Raw genomic sequence first — 25920 nt, 5'->3', positions numbered from 1 at the left:
GGAGGCAGGGCAGCCATTGCCCGGCTGGGGGAGTAGGCGGGGGATGAGCCTGTGTGATTTGGAGATTCAGCTGATTTGGCAGCAGCCGAATCTCCGAATCAGATTCAACCCAATCAGTGATTCGAATCACTGTCCCCCAAATTGGCCAAATCCGAAGCAAATACTAGCCGCTTGCACAGGCCTGTTAAGGAGCCCTTAGAGACACAACCACGAAATCCAGGATGGTTTGTTGCTTTATTATAGGATCACAAGCCAAACCCTAACTGGAAGTGATCCACCTCCCTGGTGGTACAGGCCAGTTCATTTCCACCAAGGCAATATCTTCCTTATACCTGTTCTGCCATGCATGCAGGCGTACCCTATTAACTCACCGACCACACACAGCTTTACCCCAAAATTAGTGAATGAAAATTGGGGTATCTGTCTTTAAATGAGAGAACTGTTTCTGATCAGTTTGGTTAAAAGGAAAAGGAAATATCTTTTTTTTCCATTCTGCTTTCCCAAAATAAGGTGCGCGCCTTAGTTGGGGATGTGCAGTATGTGAATAAATCCAATTTATACTCTTACCTCGTACTACTGCAGTGGTCTCTGTCAGGGGATGGTGCTCCTGAACTAAGACTGAGGCCCCTTGAGGGCAACCAGACCTGAAATCCCTGACAAATGCAAGGAGTTTGGTTTTCTCCTGAAAATACAGAAGATCGAAAGCCAGTGCTGGAAAATCAACCCACTTCCCCGTTTCTCCCAGGTGCAGCTCAAGAGGTGTGAAAAGTACACTCTGAAAGACAACAGCAACCAAGAGAACTGGGTGGTGCAGAGCAGCCAAGGGGTGACAAAGACGGCACCTGCTGCCTGCTTCTCCATCCCTCCTCCAGACCCAGAGGCCATCGACAGAGTGCATCAGTGAGTTCACTGCACGTGTATTATTGGCTTTGCTGTGTCCCAGAGAAATCAGGGATGGGAAAGGTCTCCCAGTTTTTCTCCCAGCCGGTGCATTATTGTTTCCTATTCTACTTTTATTCTAGGGCTTTGTCCGGTATCAAATGCCCTGGTCACGTAGTTTCTAACAACTCTCTTAGCAACAGTATTCCATACGGACACATCATGGTCAAGAGGACTTTCTTGAAGATAGGCCTTAATTTCTCTGTGAGGTTTGGTCTTGTCGGAGTCTATAGGTCTCACCAACTTACTAAATCCTTTTAGAAACATATTTAATGCACCTAGCACACCTCACTTTTGTACACTTAGTTAAATCAGTTTACGAGTACCTGACACTGACTCCAACTTCAACTGATTCCTTGCCAATTGAACCTAAACTGATTAAAATTTCTAAGCAGATTTAAATAAATCCAGGTAATTGGTGTGTTTAGAAGGCCCCTAAGTCCTATTTTCAGATATGACTTAGGGGCCAAAGACCCGTTTTCAAAAGTGCCTAAGTGCCTCAGCCTTTCTTTCATGCCTCCTTAAATCCTTCCTGTCCCTCCTTGGTGCTCGTGAATTTAACGTGCAGTAACAAATGCTTGATCTGTAGTATTTGCAGCATGCTGACATTTCATAGCTTGATGAAACCACAAAGTGGCTGCTCCACGGAATATATTTCTCCTTTCAAGCCTTCTCTCACAACTTGGTTTACTGATGTCTTTAGGGGTGTTTGGTAGCCTTCCTGTGTACAGCCTTGCAAACCAGTCAGATTTGTATTGGTTTCTAGTGTGGTTCACAACCTTTCTCTACCAAGGAATATCCCATAAAATAGCTGGCATTGTTCTGCAGCAGGGGTTTTGCTATACTGTAGTTATGAAGATATTAAAGGATTCCATATCTGATGCTGTGTGGGAAACATTCAAGATCATGGTTTTCCAAGTGTTGCATTGGTTTGTTAATTTGCCTCTGGAGAAACAGGGATTAGCCCGCATGCTTCAGCCGTATTTCAACCATCCTGTTCTTTTTCCTTCTGAACACCAGCACTCCCAAACTCAGCTCTCAGTTCAGTCTGTCTCATCATCCTTGCAAGGCAGGATCCTGTCATTTCCAGATGTTAGGGTAGAAACAGTAGCAACACTGCATATAGTCAGGCTGCCAGTAAAGCCAGCCCCTTGCTTGGAACAGATAATGTCTGTGTCTTCAGGTGAGTCCCCATTGGGTTTAGGAGGCCCTACACAGGCATCCTTGTGGGTGTGCTTTCTGCTGAGTTCAATCCCTGTATTAACCCCTGTGCTGCTGGCTTCCCTGGTTTGGCTTGTAGGCTTGAAGGTGACTTGAATGCAGTGAAGCAGAAGAGAGTGTCAGTTCAGAACTCCCTGAGAAACAGTCGCAAGGAGCCGATTATACCCAGCCACCAAGGTAAGTGGGGTGTTAAGGCACTCCACCCCAAAGCAAGATCTCTGGTCTCAGGTTATTACTTGTGGGGCTGTTGTTTTGTGAAACAGTAATTATGCTATAGGTGAAGCTTTGAAATCTGGGTTCTAAGTAGGATGCCCCGTTCTTACATGTGGACACTCGGAGGCATAACACTCCTTAGCACATGGATGCACTGTGGTCTCGGATTTAGCAATAGACTGGATAGCAGGAGTCCTGCATTCTGTCCCTGGCACTGGCTCTGACTTGCTGTGTGACCTTGGGTTGAGCTGATGTACAGAGAGGTCTTCCATAAGTAACCCTTTCCACATTATAGCCAGGTCAGCAATGGAGAGTTGGTTTATCCGGCTCTTTTTCCATCAGCCAACTCTACTCAGTGACTATCAAAGGGGCTCATTGGGACTGGAGAATGAGAAGGACACACAGGGTGATACACGTAGCTTAAGCCACGTAAAGTCAATAACTCTCTTACCTTGGTCATGAGCAGCCCCCCAGGGAACGTGAGCCACCCCTCAGTGACACTGAGTTCAGTGCGTTAGGGACTGCAAGGTGGAATCCAGGGCTCCAACCCAAACTCACATTCCTAGCTTCACAATTTATGTTAAAAACCATGTATAGGTTTAAATCTAGTCCAGCATAATCCCATGGAAACAGATGTCTGTATGTGGGATCATTCTGAAGAAGAGTAGGTGAAGATCCAGATGTAGGATCTGTCCATCAGAGATATAGGGTGTAAGATCTGCTCAACCAAGAGTGATAGAAAGTATCTCTGGAAGTGACTTCAGGTGGTCACGGCAGGATCATCTCTGCCTCACCCTCTTAGGCAAATGTTTGTCTAACCTGCACATTAAGGCTTCCGGTCATGGAAGCTGCACAACTGAGAGTTTGAAAATGGGAGACTTAATATTGATTGTCGTTGCAGCTCCAATTAAAACGCATACTGTTGCCAGTGATGATTCCCAAGCTGGCCAGCTCCTCAATAAGCTGGATAACCTGAGTGGGGACTTGGTCCAAGTGGAGAAGGAGGTTTTTAACCGGGTGAGGTCCCCAGTGAACCACAGTGACCCTATAGAGGACCTTACCAAAAGAATTAAAGACCAGGAGGTAAGTGCTGAGGAGCGCAAGGGGCTGGATGACCCTTTGGCCCTCCAACACTTCCACATTTGTTGGTCCAGAACTGAGCTGACATAGAAACTACCTAGGAGCTAGCAATCCCCTCCAAAGAGGAAATAGAGCTTTGCTGCCCCTACAGACGCATTTCAAAGGTCTGATCTAGGGGTGAATACTGGTATTTCCATGATTAATACAGTGATGAACAGTATAGATGTGGGCTTGAGCTCTTGTCACAAACCCTGAGATCCTCCCCCTTCCTTTGGGCTAAGATCTGGTCCAGTATCCATTCAGCGCAGATTACATTTTCTGTTGGGGGTGGGGAGGGGCGGTGTCTCTGCTATGCCTTTGCAGTTGGACAGACTCAGTCTAATGGGTTTTCTCTACCTCTGACTACCATGAACCACTTGGTGCTGTGGATACTTTTTCCCAGCCAGGCTTTGCCAAGGCCTCTCAGCAAACCCTACTGTATCAGATCAGCTTAGCACTGAGCTGCTGCAGCTGCTTGCAATGACTCCACCTACATCCCCTCATGTCTTAGGGAACAACCAAGAGACTTCAGGACATTGAAGCAGATAAGGATGCCTTGCAGAAGGAGTGTGAGGCCTACCTTTCCAAGAAACCCATGGGCACCTCTGCCTCTCAGCTTCCCGTAACTTTGAACAACTTCAAAAACAAGTACAGTGATGTCAAGATGCTGTCCAGCCTATACAATGAGAAGTAAGTGGTGACAGTGACACCTGAGCAGTCAGTAGGAGCCACATGAATTGATGAATGGTGTTTTGCAAAATCCTGCACAGACCATTTTGTCCTGGGAGATTTTAGAGGATCCTTAGAATCACTTCCACTGGAAAAGAGGAGGTCTGTTTCCAAGTGGAAAAGTCCCCAAAATAGGACTTTGCAAAAATAGAGCCAGTTTTAAGATCATAATCTAATAGAACAGTAATTCTCAACTGGGTACTGTGAGATCCTTTGAAGGGTGCCATGCAATATTAGTACTGTTAGGTGTGAATGCATTAACACATGAATGGCAAGATAAAAACAGAGGTTTCGAATAGGAATCTGCAGTGTCAAAAATGCTCAGTCCTGCTGTGGGCTTTCTGAGTTCTTTGCACCAGAAGAATTTCCCTATTTTTCTATAGCCAAGAAATGAGTGAAAGCGAAAAACTGGCATTTTCTGCAGGTGGGGAAGGGTCTTGAGTCTGAAGAAGGTTGAGAACTGCTGCAATAAGACAAGTTCCTGACCTTTTTTAGTATTGCTGGCTTTGTCTGCATTCAAAAGGTAAGGGAGATATGCATCTTTGCCATAGAGACCTCAATCGAGGCGAAGATGTCATTGTGCTAGGTACCGTATAGTCCATTAGGAACCATAAAGGAACCATTAGGATACAGGCTTCTGGTGAACTGGGATTACAGCCCAGATTGAGCCTAGGGGTGGGGTCAGGAAGGGTTTTCTTTTTATTAAGGTCACAGCAACATGAGTTGGTTGCTGTTGCTTGGAGTCTCTCTTGGAACAGCCCCAAATCAGGTAGGCTTGCATGCCCTGGCCTCTCCTAGCATGTGTGCTGCTCAGGGGCCTGTGTCACAGGCAAAGCTGTTGTTTTAAAGCCATCTTTATAATGGGCTTTGCAGATCATGAGTGCCATTATTCAGAAGTCTCAGCGTACAGAGTCTGAAGGGAGGGAGAACACTTCAGGCCTTCCACAGCTATTCACATCCTGTCTGTCGTCTCCCCCTCCTCAGAGCCAAGGCAGCCCTGAACCTGGAGAATCGGATTGAGAACACGGACAAGGTCATCAGTGGCTTTGAGGCCAAGCTGGCTCAGGACAGCACCATCCCTGCCTCCCCCAATGCCCTGCAGGATCGTGCCAACGAGCTGCAGGTGAGGGAGCCTCTGGCTAGCCATGAGATATCCAGTTCCCAGTGGGGCATTAACCTGGGCGTAGTCTCTCACAGGAGCCTTGTGTGGTCACACCCTGACTCGCTCCTGTAGAGGATACTCCACAGTGTTTACAGGCATAATCACCCATTCAGCAGTTATTGCTTGGTTGATAGAAGGCTGCAACCCTTACAGCCACTGATTAGGGTGGCCATCATAGAGGACGCCTGACGCCTCTATGTCCGAAACCTGACGCCTTTATGTCCTCTGTTTTTCTCTTGAGCATTTTCTGCGGGTTACATAAAGGCAGCAGGTTTCATATCAATAGAGGACAGAGTAGCAGAAAACTGGAATGTCCTCTCTGATGGCCACCCTACCACTCATTGGAGGCCTCCAGCTAGACTCCTACCCATAGGAGCTAAGCAATGTGAACATACCGCACTCTGCCCCACAGGCCCTCCCTTCCCCTGCTACCTCGGTGTCCCAACTCCCAACCTCTCTGCATCACAATTATCCCTCCTCCTTTACCCACAACAATGTCTCTGTCTCTTCCAAACCCCCTCCAGCTCTTTCTGCTTCCCACGCACCATCAGCTCCTTCATTGCCCCATCTCTTCTCTGAACTATTTGAATCCCCCTCCTCCCTCCCTCATTCATGGCTCCATGCCTGTGCTACTCTCACACTCAGGCAAAAGGTATATTCATGAAGCCCCACCATGAATCCATCCCTGTCCTTTCCAATCCCAGTGTTTTTTTGGGTAGAAAAAGGAGCTCCCTCCCACTCTGTTCAGCCAGTGTCTCCCTCCCTGTGGGACACTGATGGCACGAGAGGGCTGGGGAAGGGTTCTCAGCAGGGAGTGCGGGTGGAAAGGCTGATGCCAACCTGGCGGCCTTACTCCCCACAGAGAATGAGGCGGGACCTGGTTGCCCGAGAGGACTGCTTGCTGAAGCTGAATCGCAGCCTCAAGGACACTGAGCACAGCTGCAGTGCTGTGCAGAACAACTTCCAGGAGTATTGCCCCGACTTCCCCAGGCAGAGGAGGGAGGTGCAGCTTCTTAATGACCGCTACCATGCCGTGGCTGACCAGCTGGATCACCGGTGAGCAGCCTACTACCTGATGCTGGGGATCTAGGGGGTAGCGACAGGGAGAGTTGTGGGCCTCCCCCCCGCCAAACCAGTTCAGACTTGGTCTGTTTTCTTTAACTATATAGGGCCAATTTGGAGTCCTCTGGGCAGATCTTTTGGCCCCCTCTCTATCCCAGTACCCCAACCCCCCATGCTGGTGTAGCTCATGGTCAGTTGTGTTCAGCAGTACAATGCCATTTCAGTCCTCCTGTGTGTATGACAGGCTTTGCCTCTGTTCAGAATCAGCTGGGAAGGGCACTAGCATTTTCCTCCTGGCACCATGTAAGCCAGGAGAAGTGACTGGTGACATGCACAATCATGCCCCTCTAGCAATTCACACAGAGCTCTCTCCTACTCTCCTTCCTTCCCCGGGCTCCCCATCTCCCAGGGAGAAGACCCTCCGGAGCATCAACCTTACCTACCAGCAGTTCCAAAACTCAAATGAGAACTTGATGTTTTGGATGAACAGCCTGCCCAAGCACCGGGTCAAGACCACAGATGGGCCAAGTCAGATCAACTACAAGCTGCAGGCACAGAAGGTGAGCCATGCGACGGGTCCCAGGACCCATTGAGTCCTGCAGGCAGTACCAAGAATTGATTTCTGACCTGTGTAGCCACAGGCTGTCTCACCATGCTAGGGATAGAGGAAACATCTAGAAGAGACCCTGTGGGCAAAAAGTACCAGCTGGTCTGAGGCAGCCTCTCCACGAACACCTGAGCTCCATCAGTCCAGGGGAAAGAGGCCCCAAGTGTCTCGGGGCTTATTGGTTTCTCACTCCAGCACATGAGGTTGGACATCAGTCACCTCTGACCTGGTGTTATCCCCATGGTTTGGAGTCCCCAAGTGAGTCTGGGCTCCCTTCCTGACAGATGGCTCAGTACATGCTACCAGTAGGCAGGAGCAAAGCTTCCTGCTGGACTGAGACCTCGCAATTGGTCTCACAGTGGTAACCCCTGGAGAACTGGCTTCCCCTCCCCAGTTGCTTTGTTTGACATGGACCTGCTCTCACTGGGAGGTTTGTTGGGATGTAATTTGTCACCCATTCCTGTATGTCCTATTCTTCATTTCTTGCAGAGGCTGGGGGAGGAGATCCAGGACAAGGAACCAGAGAAGAGCTCAGTGGTGAAGCTATCCCAGAATGTGCAGTCATCTCTCAACGTAGGTTTGGACTTTGCTGGGTGGCTCTTCCCCTCTGCCTTACCCAGCAGAGACCCAAAGTGACTTCTTTGTCTCCACCTCTGACAGGACTATGAACTTCAGGCAAGCAAATACTGCTCCTCTCTGGATCCAGCCATGAGTGCTTCTGCTGCCAAGAGGCTGCGTGTCACACCACTGCAGGAGAGCATCCAGGCCCAGGTAAGGCCGTGAGCTGAAAGCCTTCTGCTCTGCATGTACCTGGTTTGTACCAGTGCAGGGCTAGTGCCTTGGATGTGGTTATATTTGGTTACACCAAGTCTGAAATTGGCCCACAGCCTCTCTTGTTTCCTCTGAGGGGACATGATTTCTTCTGCCATTTTCTCATTCTCATCTCTTGACCCCAGCCAGTTATCATCCTGTTCCAAAGCATGAGCTGTGCTGATCTCTTCTTCTAATAGCATTGGACAAAGTTGTTGGGGAAGTATCGGTGTACAGATATACCCTCTACTTCAGGGCAGACAGGAAATCCACCAGCACATCCACTTCTCAGCTCCCCATGATCTGAATAGCATCAACAAGCTCAGTGATGTCAAAATGCTCTTCACCCTGTGGCTTCTTCTTTACCATGTTGTTAATTAGGATGCATATTGAAAGGGCAGAGGTTGAATGGGCTATTTCTTAGGGCAGAATATGGATGTTAGAATATGGATGTACATTTTTATTTTCCCAGTTGCTGTACTTCATGCAGCAAGATGCCAACAAGAATAGCACAGATTATGACTACTTCATGAGACCTGTCTAAGATTTGACATTGTCTCCAGAGATGAATGTGGCTTGGATTCAGGTTGCTCTACAGAAAAATCCAATCCAAGTGGGTTCAGATGAGTTTCTCAAACTATCTACTCAGGTCTTGAACTGTCCCTAGAAAGAAATGAGTAGGAGCAGGTCACTTCTCAGCTTTCTCCATATGGCTGCTGAGAGTTTGCATTTCTCTCACCCATTCCAGCCTTTTGGCATGGCAGTGTTCAAACTCTTATGCTTGCAGTTTGTGGGTACATGACCTTTAATGTTTTTGCTTAAAACATGCTGTTGTAATCAATGAGTGTTATGGCTTTGTGGCTGGTTATAGTGGGAGAGTATTGTGTCCTGCCTGAATTATGGGACTGAGACTTGGGGATCCTCTGTTCAACTGAGTTATGCTGCAGTCAGGCAGTGTGAACTTGGGTTAGTCACTTGGTACCAGATTTGTAAAAGTGTTTTGAAGTCAGAGTCCATTGAAGTGAAGCACCTAAACACCATCACAAATCTAGCCCACCACTTCCCCATGACTCGTGCTTCTTCATCTACAAAACCAAGGGTGATACCTCACTACAGCATTTAGTTAAAGGTTGTGAGGTGCCTAGAGACCATAGGCTTAAGCTGCTGCACAGATGATATAGAGCAAGATATCTGAGGACTGTGCCTGGCAGGACTGAGTGCCTGAATGGCTCTTGCTGTTTCTGTTTAGGAAAATGATGTGACAAAACTGTACACGGAGCTTGCAGTGGAAAACAAGCAGCAGCTCAGCCGGCTGGAGTTTGCCAAGAAGATTATGGAGAAGGTCTGTATAAACACCTCAACACTTTTTTTCCAATGACCATGGTTCGCATGTTCTCCTCCGCCAGTCATCACCCCCAGGGAGAGGCAGCAGGTTCTTATTGGCATCTTTCCAGGACATAATGCAGAAGAATTTGTCAGCATGTCTCCTTAAGCTGGGATCTCACTAGATCTCAGAAGTTAGGCAAGGTAATAGGATTAGAAGCTGAAGGGGACAGAGACCATGGATGGAAGGCACTAGGGGTAAAATTCACTGCAGGGCAAGCAGCAGCTCTGGTGAACCACACTAGCTGGCACTTTCCCTCTGGAGAGTGGCAATGAACTCTGGATGGCATGCAGGGCGCTACACAGCCAAACAGAGCTAGTGCCATCTTTCAGGAGAGATGTAAAGCAGAAGCTCTGATACTACTTGGTCACTAAATACCTCTTCACATTTTAGGTATGAATGGGGGTGTTAAACTCATTTTCCCAGCCAAATTCCAAATTGGGGTGATCACATCCTGCTAACCCAAACTGTTGCTAGAGTTTCCACTAGATGCTGGATTCCTAACTACCTGCACTAAACTGCTGCTTAATGTTACCAGCTATGGCGTTTCACTTCTGCACTTCAAAGTGATTCCAGACTCACAGCCTGTTCAATCAGTCATATTTGCCCAGTGCTTTAACTATAAATGTGTGTAAATGTTTATAAATGAAAAGTAATTGCATGAATGCATGGAACTGATGAGGAGAAGGCCCATCTGATGGCCAGCAGATCAGATGTGTTCCAGATTTCACTTGACATCTCACCGTTTGGTTTTTATTTTTCTGCTTAAAACAATATTTGTCTGATCATTGTGTCCCCTTCAACCCCAAATTTTTTTAAGCTGCAATTTCTTAAGAAACATTTTGTTCTCTGGAGGAAAAGAACATCCTGAATGAAGGTTGACCAGCATCCCCCAAATATAAACCATGCTTTGATCCTAGGAATGCTTGAGAGAGAACCATGTCATGGCCTGACCGCTTGGACAGACAACCCCATGCAAACATGGTAAAAATCATGCTAGTTTCTAGTCATTTGAGGAATTTTCTCCCACATTGCAACCATTTATTTTTATTTTTTAATTCAGTGCGACTGACAAATATTTACGTGCCATTTACAGATGGCTCTGTCATTAGAACGTATGCAGACGTCTATACCAATTTTGTCTTCTATCTATTTCCAGTCTCCAACTGGCCAGCATTTGGGGGACTTCAGGGTTCAAGGAATGGTCACTGTTTCTATGCTCAAAGAGTGATTTTTTATTTTTATTTATTTTTTTTTTTTTGATTTGGTCTTCCCATCTGCTTGTTTTATTTCTTTCAGAAGGAAGTAAATGAGGAGGTACAGGCAGTACAAGAACAAATGCAACAGTCAGAAAACCTGGCCTCATCAACGAGAGAATCGCAGTTACTGAGAACACAGCTGGAGGAAGAGAAGGGCAAAGTTGCCAATGTGGAGCAGGATCTGGAAGAACATAGAAATAGGCTACTGATGCTGAAGACTCAGAGGCCCATTGAAAGGGTGGAAGAAAAAGAGGTGGTGGAATATTACCGAGACCCAAAACTGGAGAGAGACCTGTCCAAGATGAAGCATCAGATCGAAGAGGAGAGCAGAAAGAGGAACAGCCTGCAGGCAGACATTGAGACAATGAACAGAAAGCTCATCCAGATGGAGGAGGAGGGGAAGGCCATCACAGCCCAGCTGCTGACCAAAGAGGTCACCAAAATCGAGAGGGACCCAGCTCTGGATAGCAAGGCAGCCAGCCTCCATGAGGAAATCAAGCGTCTCCAAAAGGGGAGCTCTGTGGCTGCCTCTGAACTGGAACGGCTCAGGAAAGACCTGTACGTTCTGGAACAGAAGCAGCCCAAAATCCGAGAGAAAGTGGTGGTGAAAGAGGTGGTCAAGCTGGAGAAGAATCCGGAGATGCTGAAAGCCGTCATGACACTGCAGATGCAAATTGAAGAGGAAACCTTCAAGAGGAAGTCGGCAGAGGATGCAATAATCAAACTGAAGAGCAGAACTGATGAACTGGAAAGGCTGATTGAAACAGCAGAGCCCAAAATCATTGTAAAGGAGGTGAAGAAGGTGGAACAGGACCCAGAGCTGCTGAAAGAGTCTTCTCAGCTTAGAACTCTGATTGAGGAAGAGCAGAATAAAAACCTGCTGCTAACAGGATTGCTGGCTGAGCTGCAAAGCAAATACAGCATTGCAGAGAGGCAAAAACCTAAAGTAGAGGTGAAGGAGAGGGTCAATGAGATTTTCCTGGTGGATCCAGAAACCGAGAAGGAGACTGAACGTCTGAAATGGGAACTACAGGAGGTTGCTAGTAAAAGACAAAGGATTGAAAAGGAGGTGGAAGAGGCCTTGCCTGAACTGAACATCCTCCGGTCTCAGAAACCCACTGTGGAGTATAAGGAGGTGATCCAGGAAGTGGTGAAACATGAGAAGAGCCCAGAGATCCTTAGAGAAATTGACCGGCTGAAGGAACAGCTCAATGAGCTGGTGAACACCAATGGCAGGACCCAGGAACAGCTCATTAGACTTCAGGGTGAAAGGGATGAATGGAAGAGAGAGAGGTCCAAGGTCGAAACCAAGTTGGTCAACAAGGAGGTCATCCACTATGAAAATGACCCACTCTTGGAAAAAGAGGCTGAACGCCTCCGCCAAGAGGTTCGCAGGATGTCTCAGAAGAGGAGAGCAGCAGAGGACACCATCTATGACCTACAGAGTATGTACCTGCTGCTGGAGAGGAGAAAGCCTGAGGAAAAGGTTGTGGTGCAGGAGGTGGTTCTGACCCAGAGGGATCCAAAGCTCAGAGAAGATCATAAGAGGCTGAGCAGGAGTTTGGATGAGGAAGTGAGCAACCGGCGTCACCTGGAACGGGAGGTGCAGCAGCTCCGTTCAGTGGTGGAAGAGAATGAGAGGTTGCTTAATTTTCAGGAGGATCGAAAAAAGAGGCTGGCACTGGAAAAGGAGATGAGGCAGATAACCATGAGAATAAAAGAATTGGAAGAAAGCCCCACGCCAGTGCAAGAAAAGATCATTATGGAAGAAGTGGTCAAGCTAGAGAAGGATCCCGTTCTTGAGCAGTCCGCTAGCAGCCTGCGGATAGAGTTGGATGACGAGAAGATGCAAGTTCTGAACCTGCAAAGAGAATGTAAGAGCCTGCAGGTGCAGGTTGATATTCTGCAGAAAACTAAGTCCCAGGAGAAGACCATCTACAAGGAGGTCATCCGAGTAGAGAAGGACAGAGTGCTAGAGAACGAACGTGCCCGGGTGTGGGAGCTGCTGAGCCGGGAGAGGACAGCTAGGCAGAATGCAGAAGAGGAGATACGGCGACTCAGGGAGAGGATCGAGAGAGCTGAAGGCATGAAGAGGACCTGGGCACGGGAGGAAGCAGAGCTCCAGAAAGCGCGGAACCTGGCAATCCAAGAGCGAACCACCCTGGAGGGCGAGCTGAGGGAGTTGGAAAGGCAGAAGCAGCAGAAAGTCCTCTTCCTCCGAGAGGAGTCCAAGCTGCTGAGCCAAAGGACAGAGAGTGACAGGCAGAAGAAGATGCAGCTGGAGCATGAGCTTTCCCTCCTGGAGTCGGATATCCTGAGGGAGAAGGACCAGATTTACGAGAAAGAGAGGTCCCTCCGAGAACTGCAGTCCAGGGTGAACCGGGAGGAAATAAGCCACGAGACCCAGATGAGGGAGACCAATCTCTCCACCAAAATCTCCATTTTGGACCCTGAGACTGGGAAGGACATGTCTCCTTATGAGGCATACAGGAGAGGCATCATAGACAGGAATCAGTATATCCAACTGCAAGAACTGGAGTGCGACTGGGAGGAAATCACTACCCTTGGCCCCAGTGGCGATGTCTCTGTCCTCCTTGACAAGAAGAGTGGGAAGCAGTACTCCATTGAGGATGCTCTGAGGTCCAGGAGGATCACTAAGGAAGAGTGCCAGCTGTACAAAGATGGCAAGATCCCAATCTCTGAGTTTGCCCTGCTTGTAGCAGGGGAGTCCAAGCCACCCCAGTCTCTGTCAATCGGCTCCATTATCTCCAAGTCTCCGCTCTCCTCACCAACCACCCAGCAAACTCAAACCTTCTTTCCTCCAAACCCACAGAAAAGCTTCTGTGATGACAACTTTCCCATCGCTGGGGTGTATGACACTACCACAGACACAAAGTACAACATAAAAACTGCTGTCACCAGGAAGGTGCTGGACCCCATGACAGCTCAAAAGCTTCTTGAAGCTCAGGCAGCGACCGGGGGCATCATCGATCTTCTTTCGCGGGATCGGTACTCTGTCCACAAAGCCATCGATAAAGGGCTGATTGACCGAACCTATGTGCAGAGGCTGCTGAATGCCCAAAAGGCTTTCACAGGCATCGAAGACCCAGTGACCAAGCGGAGGCTCTCAGTTGGAGAAGCAGTTCAGAAAGGATGGATGACCAAGGACAGCGCCTTCCCCTACCTGGAGGTACAGCACCTAACCGGAGGACTCATTGATCCCAAGAAAACCGGTCGCATCCCAGTGGCAGAAGCTGCCCAGACAGGTATGATTACCGATGACCTGGCCAAAATGCTCCGTGACGAGTCTAACTACGAGAAGGATCTTGTCGACCCCATCACCAAAGACAAGATAAATTATAAGGAAGCTATGACCCGCTGCCGGAAGGATGCCCGGAGTGGCCTCTTGCTCCTCCCTGCCACCTCTGAGGGGTTTCAGTCTTACCGCTCAGTGAGCCATTCTCCAAAACTGTCCCGGTTCGGATGGTAGTGTTCACAGATGGACAGACTGCCTAGCATTTAAGGGTGTGCAGTCTTATACTTAGCTACTCATGGGTGCCAGTGACTGGGGCAACCTAACATATAGCAAGGAGGCCGGCGTTCATCAGGGTGGCAGGGTTCTAGCACTAGCCTCTAGATGCTGTTTTGCCAGGAAAGGTGACTCTTTAGAGAAAATGTGCTTCTGATAGCTTCAGATCTGTGACTTCAGATCAGCTTGTGGGGGCGCATATCAGTGCATTTTCAAGTTTGGCCATTTCTTATGCATGCAATAAAACTAGAAATTGTCTCCAGCATGGTGTTATCTGTGAAAACTCAAAAGGTCTCTCTCCTTCAGCATAGGGCTGGCAACCAAAGATCTGCTAGTTGGCAACCCTGCATCTTAAGCACCATATTCCTAATGATTTCAATAGTATTTTTTCACCTTAAAACTGTAGGCCATGGGTACCATTTTCATAAGGGCCTGAGGCACTTGAGAGTGAAGTCGCTGGGATTTAGACTTCGCAACATTGAGTGAATCAATGCCAAAATAGCTCTGAAAATCTGAGCCTGATTGCATTATGTCCCTTTTGTAACTAGGACTTAGGTTCCTAAATCCCACTGGCTTTCTGTCAGTACCACTTACAAAGCTCAGCCTCTGCTAAAATAAAAGAATCCCTTCTTTTGCATTTTGCTATCCAGAGACAATGACCTGCTCTTACCTTGTCCTGCGTGTGCAAGAATCCTGTGGCTTCTATGGGCTTTCCCTCAGCTGGGCTACTCTTCTTCCCATCTACACCATGGGCCCACATACTCTCCACCAATCTTGTATTTAATCTAGTTCTTCCCCAAAACAATTGATTTCAATTAAAGGAGACTGACTCTTTAGCAGTGTTTTGGCATGGGGGGGGGAGTATAACTTGTCATCACATGGGGCTGGAAGGTGGCAATGCAAGGTGAAGCTGACAGCTTGCCAACAGCTAAGGACCCTTTTCTGCTGCTGCTTTCACAAGCTCCTGCTTGGATTCAGATATCTCCTTAGGTTTTACTGTAATGAGTGCTTGAGTCTTGTGAACTGGAGAGAAGGGGTAGAGCAGTTGATAGGCATTCATTTAATGAATGAAATGGTATACTGGTGTGCTAAATGACCCCAACCCCAATGAGCTCATCTTGGACACAGGTTTTAAGACTCTTTTAACACAAGCTCCTTTTCAGTCAGCTTCTACCCCAGCCCAAGCCCACAAGTTTCTCTATCTGGCTTTGATTAGCTGGTTGAAAGACTGCTAGGAACTTGCAGGGCTATGAGAGACCCAATTCCCTTTCTAAAGCAGCATTAGGGTGACTACCTTTCTCTCAGCTGCCTTACAGGGCTTTCTAATCATAAGGCTGCTTCTCCAAGGACACTGCAGTTGCTCCATCATCTCTCAACAGTCCTGGCCGGGTGAGTTTACCTTCAGCCTTTCTTTCAGCTCATCTATGGGAAGGGAGCTAAAAACTCCTGTTCTCGTCACCTCTACCCTGGTCCTACAGTGGCTTGTTGATGGAGCATGCCTCAACTGGTATTTATTTTAAAGCAACGTGGGTGTCGCACAATTATTCTTTCCATGAAGGTTGATTAAGTAGGATTGGGGAACGCTGTGAAATTAAGTGAATGCAAGCTTTGTTAATTAGGTAGTAAATCCTTAATTAATTGCTGTGTATAGGGGTTTAGGGATGGAAGTCATGGGACTTGACTTGTTTGGTCACAAAGAGGCAGTGTGCTGAAGCTGACTGACGCTGTTTTCAGTCCCCTTTGCCAGGGTAGGTTTGAAGCTCATTATTAGCAGGCCTCTCTTGACCCCAGGCATTCCCAATCAGCAGCAGACAGCTTGTGGAACCAGAGTAAAAGCAGCAGCCTCACACTAGCACTTCAGATGTTTCTGTGGGGTCACAAGTTCCCTGCAGCTAAAGACTTGGAAACTATGTGTAAACTGCCCCAAGAAAGAATGGCTAATTTGGAAAATTCAGATCTTCTTGATCCTGAAACCCCCTTTGGGCATGACAACAGCTTCTCAGGTTCCCCACTCAGAGTAACCTGCCAATCACCCTGTCTATCAGGGGGACTACTTGAAAGTGTTTGACTGTCAAGCTGCATTGCTTGATTATGACTGGCCAGATGACTCTCAGTGGTATTGTTTCTGCTTCTGGACTGCATGACTGTGGACATATTTAAAATGTTCAAAGAAATAATTTTTACCAGGAAAACTTGATTGTTCAAATGTCCGTGGAAAGCAGACGGAGCACTGTCCAAACAAACAGAGCTCAAAACTTGACGTCCTGGTTACAAAGAATCCTTTTGCTACAATTCATCCCTATCTACTGAGCATTGTGCCTCAAAAAGCTGGTAGTATATAGAGGAGATGTCACTGAAATATAGCAAAATCCCAACTATGTAACACAAGCTTAGCTGCAGGGTTTTGAGAGCTGCAGGAAATACTTGGCCATCACCCTCTTGTTAACAAAGAATAGACTGAAATGTATAATCCTGAAATGTTGGCAGGTGCTTCCTTGACGTTCTCTAACAATAATGCTTTTTTTAAAAATCTAGTTTTGGAAATGAGAAGGCTTAGGCATCCCCACTGGCTTTTAAATTCCCACTGTAACTACAAGAATTATGGGTGGCTATGTGGAAAAGGTCAGTTGTTCAGTGTTGTTTTTCACTGGAGAAAGATGGCTAATAGCTCCTCCTGGTGTATCACTGCAGTCCAGGCATCTGTTGTAAGTCAGAAAAATGTTGCAATAGAGGGAAATTACAGAAAGACTTTTGCTGCTGAATTTGTTCATTGGAGCTTCTCTGGTCCCCTTCATAAGGGGAAAGAGCAAACTACGGAGCAAAGAAATCATCTGTCTCCAGTGTGTCTCAGTAAATCAGATTTCAATCTTCATTGGCTTATACTAGTTTTCATTGCAAAGAAACCTAGTTCCTTCCTGCAGCTGAACTGCTTGTCCTGCGGAAGGATCTTTAGGTAGCCTCTTCCTGTCATTGTACAACACAATATGGATGACACTGCAGCAGTTACCAACACAAAGGGGTTGGGGAGGGGAAAGAAGAGTGACTGGAGAAGGTGACAGTATATACAGGACCTGACCAACTTTGGCTTCTTTTTCCTTGGCCCATGTGAGCAACTAACCCAACAGAGTCAATGAAACATTCAATAACATTTCTGAACAATCCCAAGTTTTTATTTTTTCGAATGCAGAAGGGAATTCCCAGAACTGCATCCAAAGTTAACAATAAATCTCTTCTGAAAGGAGAATGGTGAGAACTTTTCAAAGCCAAACAGTGGTGTTTCATATGGAACATCTTGCAACAGCAAGAGGAAAATGAGGATTCTCCAAAACTGCATTACTTGACTTTTCCTACTCTTCAAATGCTTTTGACTACCCCTTTTAGCAAGTGGAAGGTCATTCTAGATTATTTTAACAAGGAATTAAAACTCCTAACAACTTAAACCCAGCGACTGATCAATACTAATGAAGCCCATCCTTATTAATAGCGGTAAATGGTGGTGTGCATGGACCACTTGCCCTGAACTGAGGTCAGAGACTTCCTGATGTTTGGAAGCTAAGCCAACAAATCTCTTTGCAATATCCAAACCACAGTAGTGAGTGGGCAGTAAACAGGTGCTGGAGAGAGAATCTACACTGCACTGGGCATTGCTGGCCAAGGGGGACAAGCATCTCAAAGCTAGTCTCTATTGTGAGTCTCCTGTTTTCCCAAGGATGGTGCCATCAGATCTGTCCCCATCACAAGTAACTACCTCACAAAGATGAACTAACATAACTTAGACCAACATTGCTCAGCAACAGGCTGAGAGCATCCAAAAACAAGAACTACCTCTCCCTTTGGGTTTTTGTAAAACGCAGGCAGTTTAAATTTAGGCACTTTCCCTGCTAAGTCACCAAAGAGGGCAAATGTACTGACACAAAGAGCTCTGCGTTAGGATGCAATGCTTTCTACACACCTATGCATCTATCTGTAGCGTCTCTGCAGCCCACATTGGTCTTTGATGTTGTGAGGGCTTTGCTGAAAGAAGTACTGGTGATTCAGGGCTGCTTTGGCTGAAATGCGCCTGCTGGGGTCATAAAGGAGCAATTGCTGCAAAAGAAAAGAGGATATTTTAAAAAATGTTTAACATTATCACAAGATTATTAACATCTTTATACTAAATGCGAAAGCTCTTGAGTACTGCAAGCCTGTGGCACTTCTCCTCCGGCCTCAAAAGGGGGTAGGTAGCCTTTTATGGTGCCTTTTATCTGATGACCCCAGAGGCCTTCATAGGCTTAATCAAATGGGGTAAAATTCCAGTTGAGTCAGATATACTGATATCCCATTTTACAGATTGAGGAAAGAGCAGGTAAGTGATTAGCGTAAGATAATTTAACGGCAGTGTGGAATATAACCTAAATTAGTTGTTCCTCCACAGAATTCCCAACCATCAAAGCACGCTTTCCCAAGTATTTGGAAAAAAATAGATACAATAGAAAGCCCGCTATGGACCAGAGCTATGGCCTCTGCCTATCTGAGTTTAATTAGACCAGGTACCCTGTGTTCCTTTTAGTGTGGCTTGAGCACAAGCAGGGGAAGAACCTGCTCCAGATAAACACATGTAGGCCACGTTGCTACTGTTCTACTATATGGGACCACTGATCAGTACTTTATACATCCCTTCCCACTATATAGCCCCATGACTTTCCATCCAAAAATACCTGACAAAAGAACACCAACTGGTTTACCCACTTGGTCACCTAGCTGGTTCCACTACGTGATGGTAATTTTAGAGGTGTAGGATTCTCTTACTGTATGTTGCCTGAGGGAGAAAAATCTCTTGACCATAGCTTGAGATAAATGCAGCCTTCCTGCAACACATTGCAATGTAACACTTGGCAACCTAAGGCAATAGCTCTGATGCTGAAGATGAGAACAAACTTCTATACAAGTAAAAAATATAGCGCATTTTCCAATGCATGAACTATAGTGACCTTAATAACAGGGACTATAGAGGATAAAATCCACTGCTATCCTAACATTTCTGAGACCTTTGGTTTTAGGTGTCTGGTTTAGGTTTTAGGTGCATGGAGATGGGCAGTAAAATAATTTTAATAGAAGAGATTCATAGATTTTTAAGATTTTAAGAAAGAATGTCTTTACTGTCCGAGCCCCCAAGGTCTGGAATAGCCTGCCACCGGAGGTGGTTCAAGCGCCTACATTGAACACCTTAAAGAGAAAATTGGATGCTTTTCTTGCTGGGATCCTATGACCCCAGCTGACTTCCTGCCCTTCGGGTGAGGGGCTGGACTCGATCTTCCGAGGTCCCTTCCAGCCCTAATGTCTATGAAATCTATGAGATTAGGATTAAGAGACCTTTATGAGCATTAATTGGACCACCTGCATAATGCAGACCATAGCCCTTCGTTCAGTGACTTGTGTATGCAGACTAGTAGAATGAATCCCGTTTCCCAAACTGCATCTTTTGTGGCCAAGAGATTAAACATATAGCAGCAAAGACTGGAGGCAGGGGGAACCCACAAACACAATCTGCGTATGTGTAACTTCAGCCTGAAATTCTATTTTCTCCCATACCTGAAAGGTTTGACATCAGCACCTGCTCCACCCCTTTACCCTGCCACTCACCGCCAACAGGTCTCTTCCATCCCGGTCCAGATTGGGAACAATTTCCTTCATCTCTCTCCTGGTCCATATGGGAAAGTCCCTTTTATAGTCAGGAAGCTGGGTTACCCCTGGCCACGCGGCCTCGGTGGGCGTGCCCAGGACGTGGAAAATCCGGAAAAGCTGGTCAATTTCGGAGTCTCCCGGAAACAAAGCTTTTCTAGTGACCTGGGAACAACACACATTGCTCCTTCATGCCTGTGGCTGCCTTTAAGCAGCTTCCTGATCAGAACAGTATTCAGCTGTGATGGGATGCTCGTAATACCCCTGCTGCGAGGGCTCACAACTCAGGAAGGATGTTGTGACCCTGAAAGCAGTGCAGTAAGTTTGGGAGAGTGAAAGAAGGCTATGCCTGCCTTTCCTCTTTCCATTTCTCCTCCACTTGTTCTTCTTTTCCATTCACATGCGCACACAGACACACTCGTGTGCACACGCACACACACTCTCCTGGTCCCCTTCTGTCCCCAGCACTCCTTCAAGGCAGCTGCCTTCCATGGACAGCTCTGTTCCCTGACAACATCTCCAGCTTCTCTTAGACAACAGCACCTTCTAGCGGTAGCAGCATCTTACTCCCTGTTTCAGGCCTTGCCAGGAAGAACCTGGGTATCTATGGAAGCAGGAAGAGCTAACCCCATGTGGGTGAAGCTCCAGCTCTCTGCAGGCTATGGTGTGACGACCATGAGCACAGGGAAACTGGATCTCTCTAATGCAGTCATCCTGCTGCAGCCAGCTGTTAGGAGCAGGTACCTGAGCAGTGATAATGAAATCCACCATTGCTCAGAAGGCAGATACAGAGCTCACCTGGGGTTTGAAGTGGTACCTCAGTCTAGGGTGACCACCTTTTCAAAAGGGGAAGGCAGGACACGTGTCTCTCTCCCCCCAGCAGTGCCGGACCAGATCTGGGTGGGGTGGGGGCAGATGCAGCCTGCCTGCTGCAGGCTCAGGGCTACCTGCCCTGCTGCCTTTCCCTTGGGAGCCCTATGCTGGCTGCGCACATCCTGTCCACCCAGCAGTAGGGGGCACAAATCCGCTCCACTGCCCTTGATGCTGTTGGGTGGGCAGGGGGCACCTTGCCACGGCAGCATAGCCAGCAGAGGGCTCCTGGGGGGAGAGCAGCAGGGCGGGCATCTGCCCCTGCCCCGTGCACAAATCTGGAAGGGCATGTGCCCCCCATGCCCCCCACCCCCTTGAAGATCTCCATCCTGTTCCCTGCCCCAGTTCCATTAACCGCCCTGGACGGGCAGCATGCCCAGCCCCTGCCTCACTCTCTCCCTCACTGTGGGGGCCTTGAGATGCCCCCGCCCCAATACTCCCTCCCCTGCCATAGACTTACCTGCAGGGAGCTGCTCTCCACATTTCCCAGCTGTATTCCCAGCCATGTGCATGTCTGTGGGCACGCACATGCTTGTGGTGTCTCCTGTGTCCCGCTCCCAGCAGCCCCTTACAGGCTGGAACACTGCCAGCCTGAGAGGGGGAACCCATCATTTCCTGTGGATCCCTGCATGAGGCTGCAAATCTGGGACAAATGCTGTCCTGGAGTCATGCAGCCTGGGATCATGACTTGGGGTTCCCATTGCAGGACTGTTCTGCCCAATTAGGGACGGGTGGTCACCTTACCTCAGTCCTGTACTGGCCCCACACCACGGGCTGCATGTGTAGACACTGCAGCCCTCCTGGTTGCCTTTCTTGTGAACAGAGTGTATTCTGTCTTACCCAGGACAGTGATAAAGGTATAAACTGGACCATTAGGAGTTAAACACACTACCATTTCTGCAAAGATACAGCCAATGCTCCAGATGTCCACTGCAGTTGAATAGTATTTACATCCCAACAAGATCTCTGGGGCCCGGTACCACAAGGTCACTACCTGCAGAAAACCAATTTTCATTGTCAGGCAAGCAAGGTTCCCTGCATTTGGCATAGGCAGTTCCAGCATTAATCCATGTCCTCTCCATCCACGTAAAGGGTCAGCAGGCACATGAACTGTGCAATCAGAGCATGGCATTTAAATGCCCAAACACAAAGGTAATTAATGATAGGCATGTTGGAGGATAATCTATGAATTTCTACAAAATTGGAGAATTTAAACAAAACAGATTAGCTAAGAGGACAGATAGAGACACTGAAATGAGGCACCTTTGATGGGACGGGACCCTAACATTACCTCATGTGTGTAAGTGCGCAAAGGAACTCCGAAGGCTCTTGCCAGACCAAAATCTGCCAGCTTGATGGCTCCAACTTCATTGATAAGCAGGTTCTGAGGCTTCAGGTCTCTGTGAATGACTCGGTGCGAGTGACAAAAGTTCACACCCTGCAGCAGTTGGAACAGGTAGCTCTACAGAGGGGAGATTCCAGACACACATGCAGTTGGACATTGTGGAAGATTTGGGTGTCTTAAATTAGCATCCTTAAAACAGGGGAGTCCTCTAAGCATGTGGGGCAGCACCTCTCTGGAAAACACTGCATTATAGCAATGCAACCTCTGTCAGTCCAACTCCAGTCAGACTTGTTACATGGGGAGTAGGGAATCAAATTTCAGTGGTGATACCAGAGGCACAACCAATATTTCAATGCTGAGCATACTATTAGCAGCTCTCCTGAATACACTTCCACCTTCAGTTTGTGGTCAAACAAGCTGAGAGGATCAGAAGTGGCTGGGAAAATTAATATACTGAAAGGTAATGCCTAGAGGGTTTTCTCTCCTCCCCTGCAAGATGCACCAGGTTTAGTCACCCTGGGTCTGACCTGCCAAGTTAAGACACTGCAGCTCTGAGTGACTTCTGTATTGGAACTGGTCCCTTATGCTGGGAGCTTAAGGAAAGTCTCTAACAAGATCTAACAAATAGCTAAGCAGTTTTGATTCTCACTGGTAGAAGGCAGCAAGTCTCAATACTGCCGACAGGCATTTTGCCCAGGGAGCGCTCCAGCTTCATGGAACGTACCTTGACCAAACTCAGCGGGAGCTCTCCTGTCCAAGATGAGTCCATGTACTTCTTCAAGTCCTGATTCAGGTACTCAAAGACCAGATACAGCTTCTTCTGACTGTGCAGTACATCCAGAAGCCTAGAAATGAAACACAGCTATTGCCTGAAGAGCAGAGCTTAAGTCCTGCTTCTCACACTGACTCTGGTGACATTCCTAGAGAGAGAAGGGGATGAAATCTTCATTTTATAAGTAGATCCTTTTTCAGTCAGGCAGGACACTATTGCCTTTGGCTGCACTCAAGATACCGCATGGGCACCTGCATTCTTTCCCCTCCCTATGCAGACCAGCAGGCATGGGTTTGTCTAAATAGCAGCAGTGGTAAGTATGGAACAGTAATGGTCCAAACACATCTAAGCCACTGGAGCCAAACTGAAGTCATCTGCTGTAGAAAAGGCCATTGGAAATCATCTATATCATTTCTCTTTCAGCTTCTTTTCTTCAGTGACTGACCATAACACAATTGTTCTGGTTTTCCCAGCATCTCCCTGGCAGCTCTCTAACCCTTCCACCTTCCAGTAGCAGCAACTGGTTCGTACATGAGACCAGAGGGCCAGTTCCAATAGAGGTGTTAACAGGTCTGGCTTCAGGGACAGAGCAGCAGCTGAGGAGCTTCTTTTCCCTTTTTTTTTTAAAGGAACTTTTTGTGCTCCAAGTCAAATCAGCCAAATCAAGTCCAAATCCACGAGTCAGTCCAGAACCATAAGTGGCCCTACAACTGGCAAACATCCTCTGCCCCCACCAAGGGCTTCAAATATTTCCAAAATCTTTTGGCGGGCATCCTACGTAAAGGCTCAAGCCCGGAGGCTTGGGGTTTGGATGCCCCCAAGTTTCACCTGCCCTCAGCCATACATACGGCCACAGGAACAAGCTAGCAAGAAGCCTCCCATTTCCATAAAACAGGCATTAAGCCCCAACACCTTGGCAGGTACTAAACCATGCCGGAAGAACAGTTATCCCTGGGAAGCTTAAGAAAAACTGCCTTCTTCAACCCAGATACATGGTGTTTCCCCTGCCAGGTAAGCAGCAACTGAGGAGCTGGGCAGCAGTCGCTGGCAAGATTGGAGGGCAGGGATAGGAATGGTCTGCAACCCATTCCTGCCAGGTGCACGGACAGCGCTGAAAAGGACAGGGAAAGCCTGATGAAGGCAAAAACAAAGCCAGCAGGAAGGGGCATTACCCAGAAGCACCAAGCTGCTGCAGTCCAAGCAGGTCAATCTCAGAGCAGCAACTAGTGCTTGTATTTCAAGCAGGGGGGAAGAGAAACTGTCTGGGAAAAGCCTCTAAGTAATGAGTCTAGGTCAGAAAAACAGGATTGTGGCCAGGCAGTTCAGGGTAATTTTGGCAAGTTCCCAGTGCCCTGTGGGTTGGGAGCCTGGTGCCTTCCATCGACAAACGGTGTTCTGTTTACTTGTGATTGCTACCCCTGATTACAGTTATCTGGAAGCCACAGGTCCTGAAATGGTAGTTCCCAGCCATGCTTTCTGAGGTGCAGTTTTTTTTCTCCATGATCTCAGCAAGGAGACTTGCGTTAACAGAAGGACAAAAAAACTCAAGGAAATTCCCAGGAAGGATGGAAACTTGTATTACGATTCTGAATACAGGGGAAAAAACTGCAGAAGGAAAAAGAAGAAACCCATTAAGCCAACAGAGCTCTAACCTTGCCCCTCCGGGAAACCCCCCAGCTACAAAAAGAGCTGTGAGCTTTTCCACTGCCTTGTATCACGGGAATGTTCCTACAGAACAAGAGGTAATGGTCTCACATTGCAACAAGGTTTTATACAATGGATGACTGGAAGAACTTTCTAACTCTAAGGGGGATTAAGCACTGGACCAGATTCCCAAGAGAGATTCTTCATTATTGGAAGATATTGAGTGGAGGCTGGACAACTATTTAGCTAAGATGATTCTGCCTGAAGTAGGGGGTTGGAGTAGGTGACCTCCTGCGGTCCTTTCCAGCCCTACATTTCTATGATCCTGTAACCCCCAGGGCCTTTCATAGGTGCTTTTATCACTTGAAAAATAATTGCATGCATTGTATAGGTAGACTGTGAATAGAAAATAATTTAAGTGGTGGGAAAATGTCTTGGCACTTGCCTTTTGATAGACAAACCTTTTTACTTGACATGCAGGAGGTGGGGGTCATCTATTTACCACTTCCAGTGTCCTGCTTAACAAAACTGAATGAAATCAGCAGTAGGGAAATCTCATTGCCATAGCCCAAGTAACACAATTCCATAAGCAGACCCCCGCAATGTTTCTCTTGCAGTATATGACAACTGTGAAAGATTGGACAGTGTCTCTTGCATAATAATGCAGGACAGTGGCTGGGGCAAGACTGGGTTGTGGTAACAAGACTGCTGCAAGAAAATCAAACTCCGCTAATGGCTTGCAACCCATTAGATGTCGAGACAGTGGAGTGCTTGTGGTACCCAATACCAGACCCCTGCCATAAAATAATAAAAGTGATGGTTAAAGTTGTTGGCAGTGACCTGACACGCTCAGCACATGCGTCTAGCTAAAAAAGCCAAAGAAAAAGCTGAGCCAGAGAAGGCAAGCAAACTACATGTGTGTGTCAATTGAACTAGCAACTAAAGAAGACAAAAGACTAAATATGCATCTCAAGAGAAACCTGTAAAAGGTACAGGAAGGATGCCCTGTACGTGACAAATGCACCTTGCTCATGTTTCTCAAAACAGGCATCCAGTGTCTAAGGCGTTACAAATGTCTCAACCATTCAATGGATGTCTGGAGTTTGGTAAACAAGCCATCACCAGCACAAGCTACTGCAAATTTGCCCCACTGATAAACAAATACCCCAAAACAGGTCTGGTAATGCCTCTAAGCATCCTGTGTGACCACTCGAGACTCATCATCTGTAACTAACCTATAATTGCAGCGGCTGCAGAGACACACAAGTTTTCACACCTAGGCAAATCCAAAACAGGAGTCAGGCAATTTAGCAGTTGTAATATGATGGTCACCCTTTTCCTTCCTGTTTGTTCGGACTCTAATCAGCCAACTTTCAAGGAAAAATGCTTTGAAGCTATACAATTAAACAGTATAAAGCAAGACAGAACTGCCAACAAGGCATGGGCAACTGGTGCTGCCTTAGTCGGGGGGTTGTGGAGCATGTGCCCCCCAGCGACCAGTCAGCAACCGGGAGGCAAGGGGGGTCCCCCGTGGCCAGTCTTGATGACCTGGGGGCGGGCCCTACAGCCGATCTTGCTGACCAGGGCGGGGGGG

At 47.5% G+C, this 25920-nt stretch overlaps 2 protein-coding genes across 7 annotated transcripts in view; one reads left to right on the top strand and one right to left on the bottom strand.

The window, feature by feature from the left end:
• Nucleotides 1–14306, top strand: part of EVPL (envoplakin) — a 36540-nt gene extending 22234 nt beyond the window's left edge. For 2 of the 4 annotated variants that reach the window (XM_025197464.1, XM_014517252.2), the window contains 11 exons: nt 746–900; nt 2240–2337; nt 3275–3456; nt 4004–4182; nt 5206–5344; nt 6246–6439; nt 6855–7005; nt 7542–7625; nt 7713–7823; nt 9112–9204; nt 10546–14305. In XM_025197464.1, the coding sequence (XP_025053249.1) occupies nt 746–900; nt 2240–2337; nt 3275–3456; nt 4004–4182; nt 5206–5344; nt 6246–6439; nt 6855–7005; nt 7542–7625; nt 7713–7823; nt 9112–9204; nt 10546–13995 (4836 nt within the window). In that variant the 3' untranslated portion in view covers nt 13996–14305. Of the gene's footprint in view, nt 1–745; nt 901–2239; nt 2338–3274; nt 3457–4003; nt 4183–5205; nt 5345–6245; nt 6440–6854; nt 7006–7541; nt 7626–7712; nt 7824–9111; nt 9205–10545 lie in introns of all 4 variants that reach the window. The other 2 variants (XM_006018290.3, XM_014517251.2) reach the window with 2 other exon arrangements.
• Nucleotides 14307–15374: 1068 nt separating this feature from the next.
• CDK3 (cyclin dependent kinase 3) overlaps nt 15375–25920 on the bottom strand; it is a 14781-nt gene continuing 4235 nt past the window's right edge. For all 3 annotated transcript variants that reach the window (XM_006018289.2, XM_006018288.2, XM_006018286.3), the window contains exons 4-8: nt 22635–22755; nt 21857–22027; nt 21458–21559; nt 19657–19860; nt 15375–18120 (exon numbers count right to left, since the gene is read on the bottom strand). In XM_006018289.2, the coding sequence (XP_006018351.2) occupies nt 17995–18120; nt 19657–19860; nt 21458–21559; nt 21857–22027; nt 22635–22755 (724 nt within the window). In that variant the 3' untranslated portion in view covers nt 15375–17994. The remainder of the gene's footprint in view (nt 18121–19656; nt 19861–21457; nt 21560–21856; nt 22028–22634; nt 22756–25920) is intronic.

Source organism: Alligator sinensis, unplaced genomic scaffold (genome assembly GCF_000455745.1).
Source record: "Alligator sinensis unplaced genomic scaffold, ASM45574v1 scaffold400_1, whole genome shotgun sequence".
NCBI classification, from domain to species: domain Eukaryota; kingdom Metazoa; phylum Chordata; order Crocodylia; family Alligatoridae; genus Alligator; species Alligator sinensis.
The sequence above is the reverse complement of the archived record's forward strand: the minus strand, read 5'-3'. Positions and strand labels throughout refer to the sequence as shown.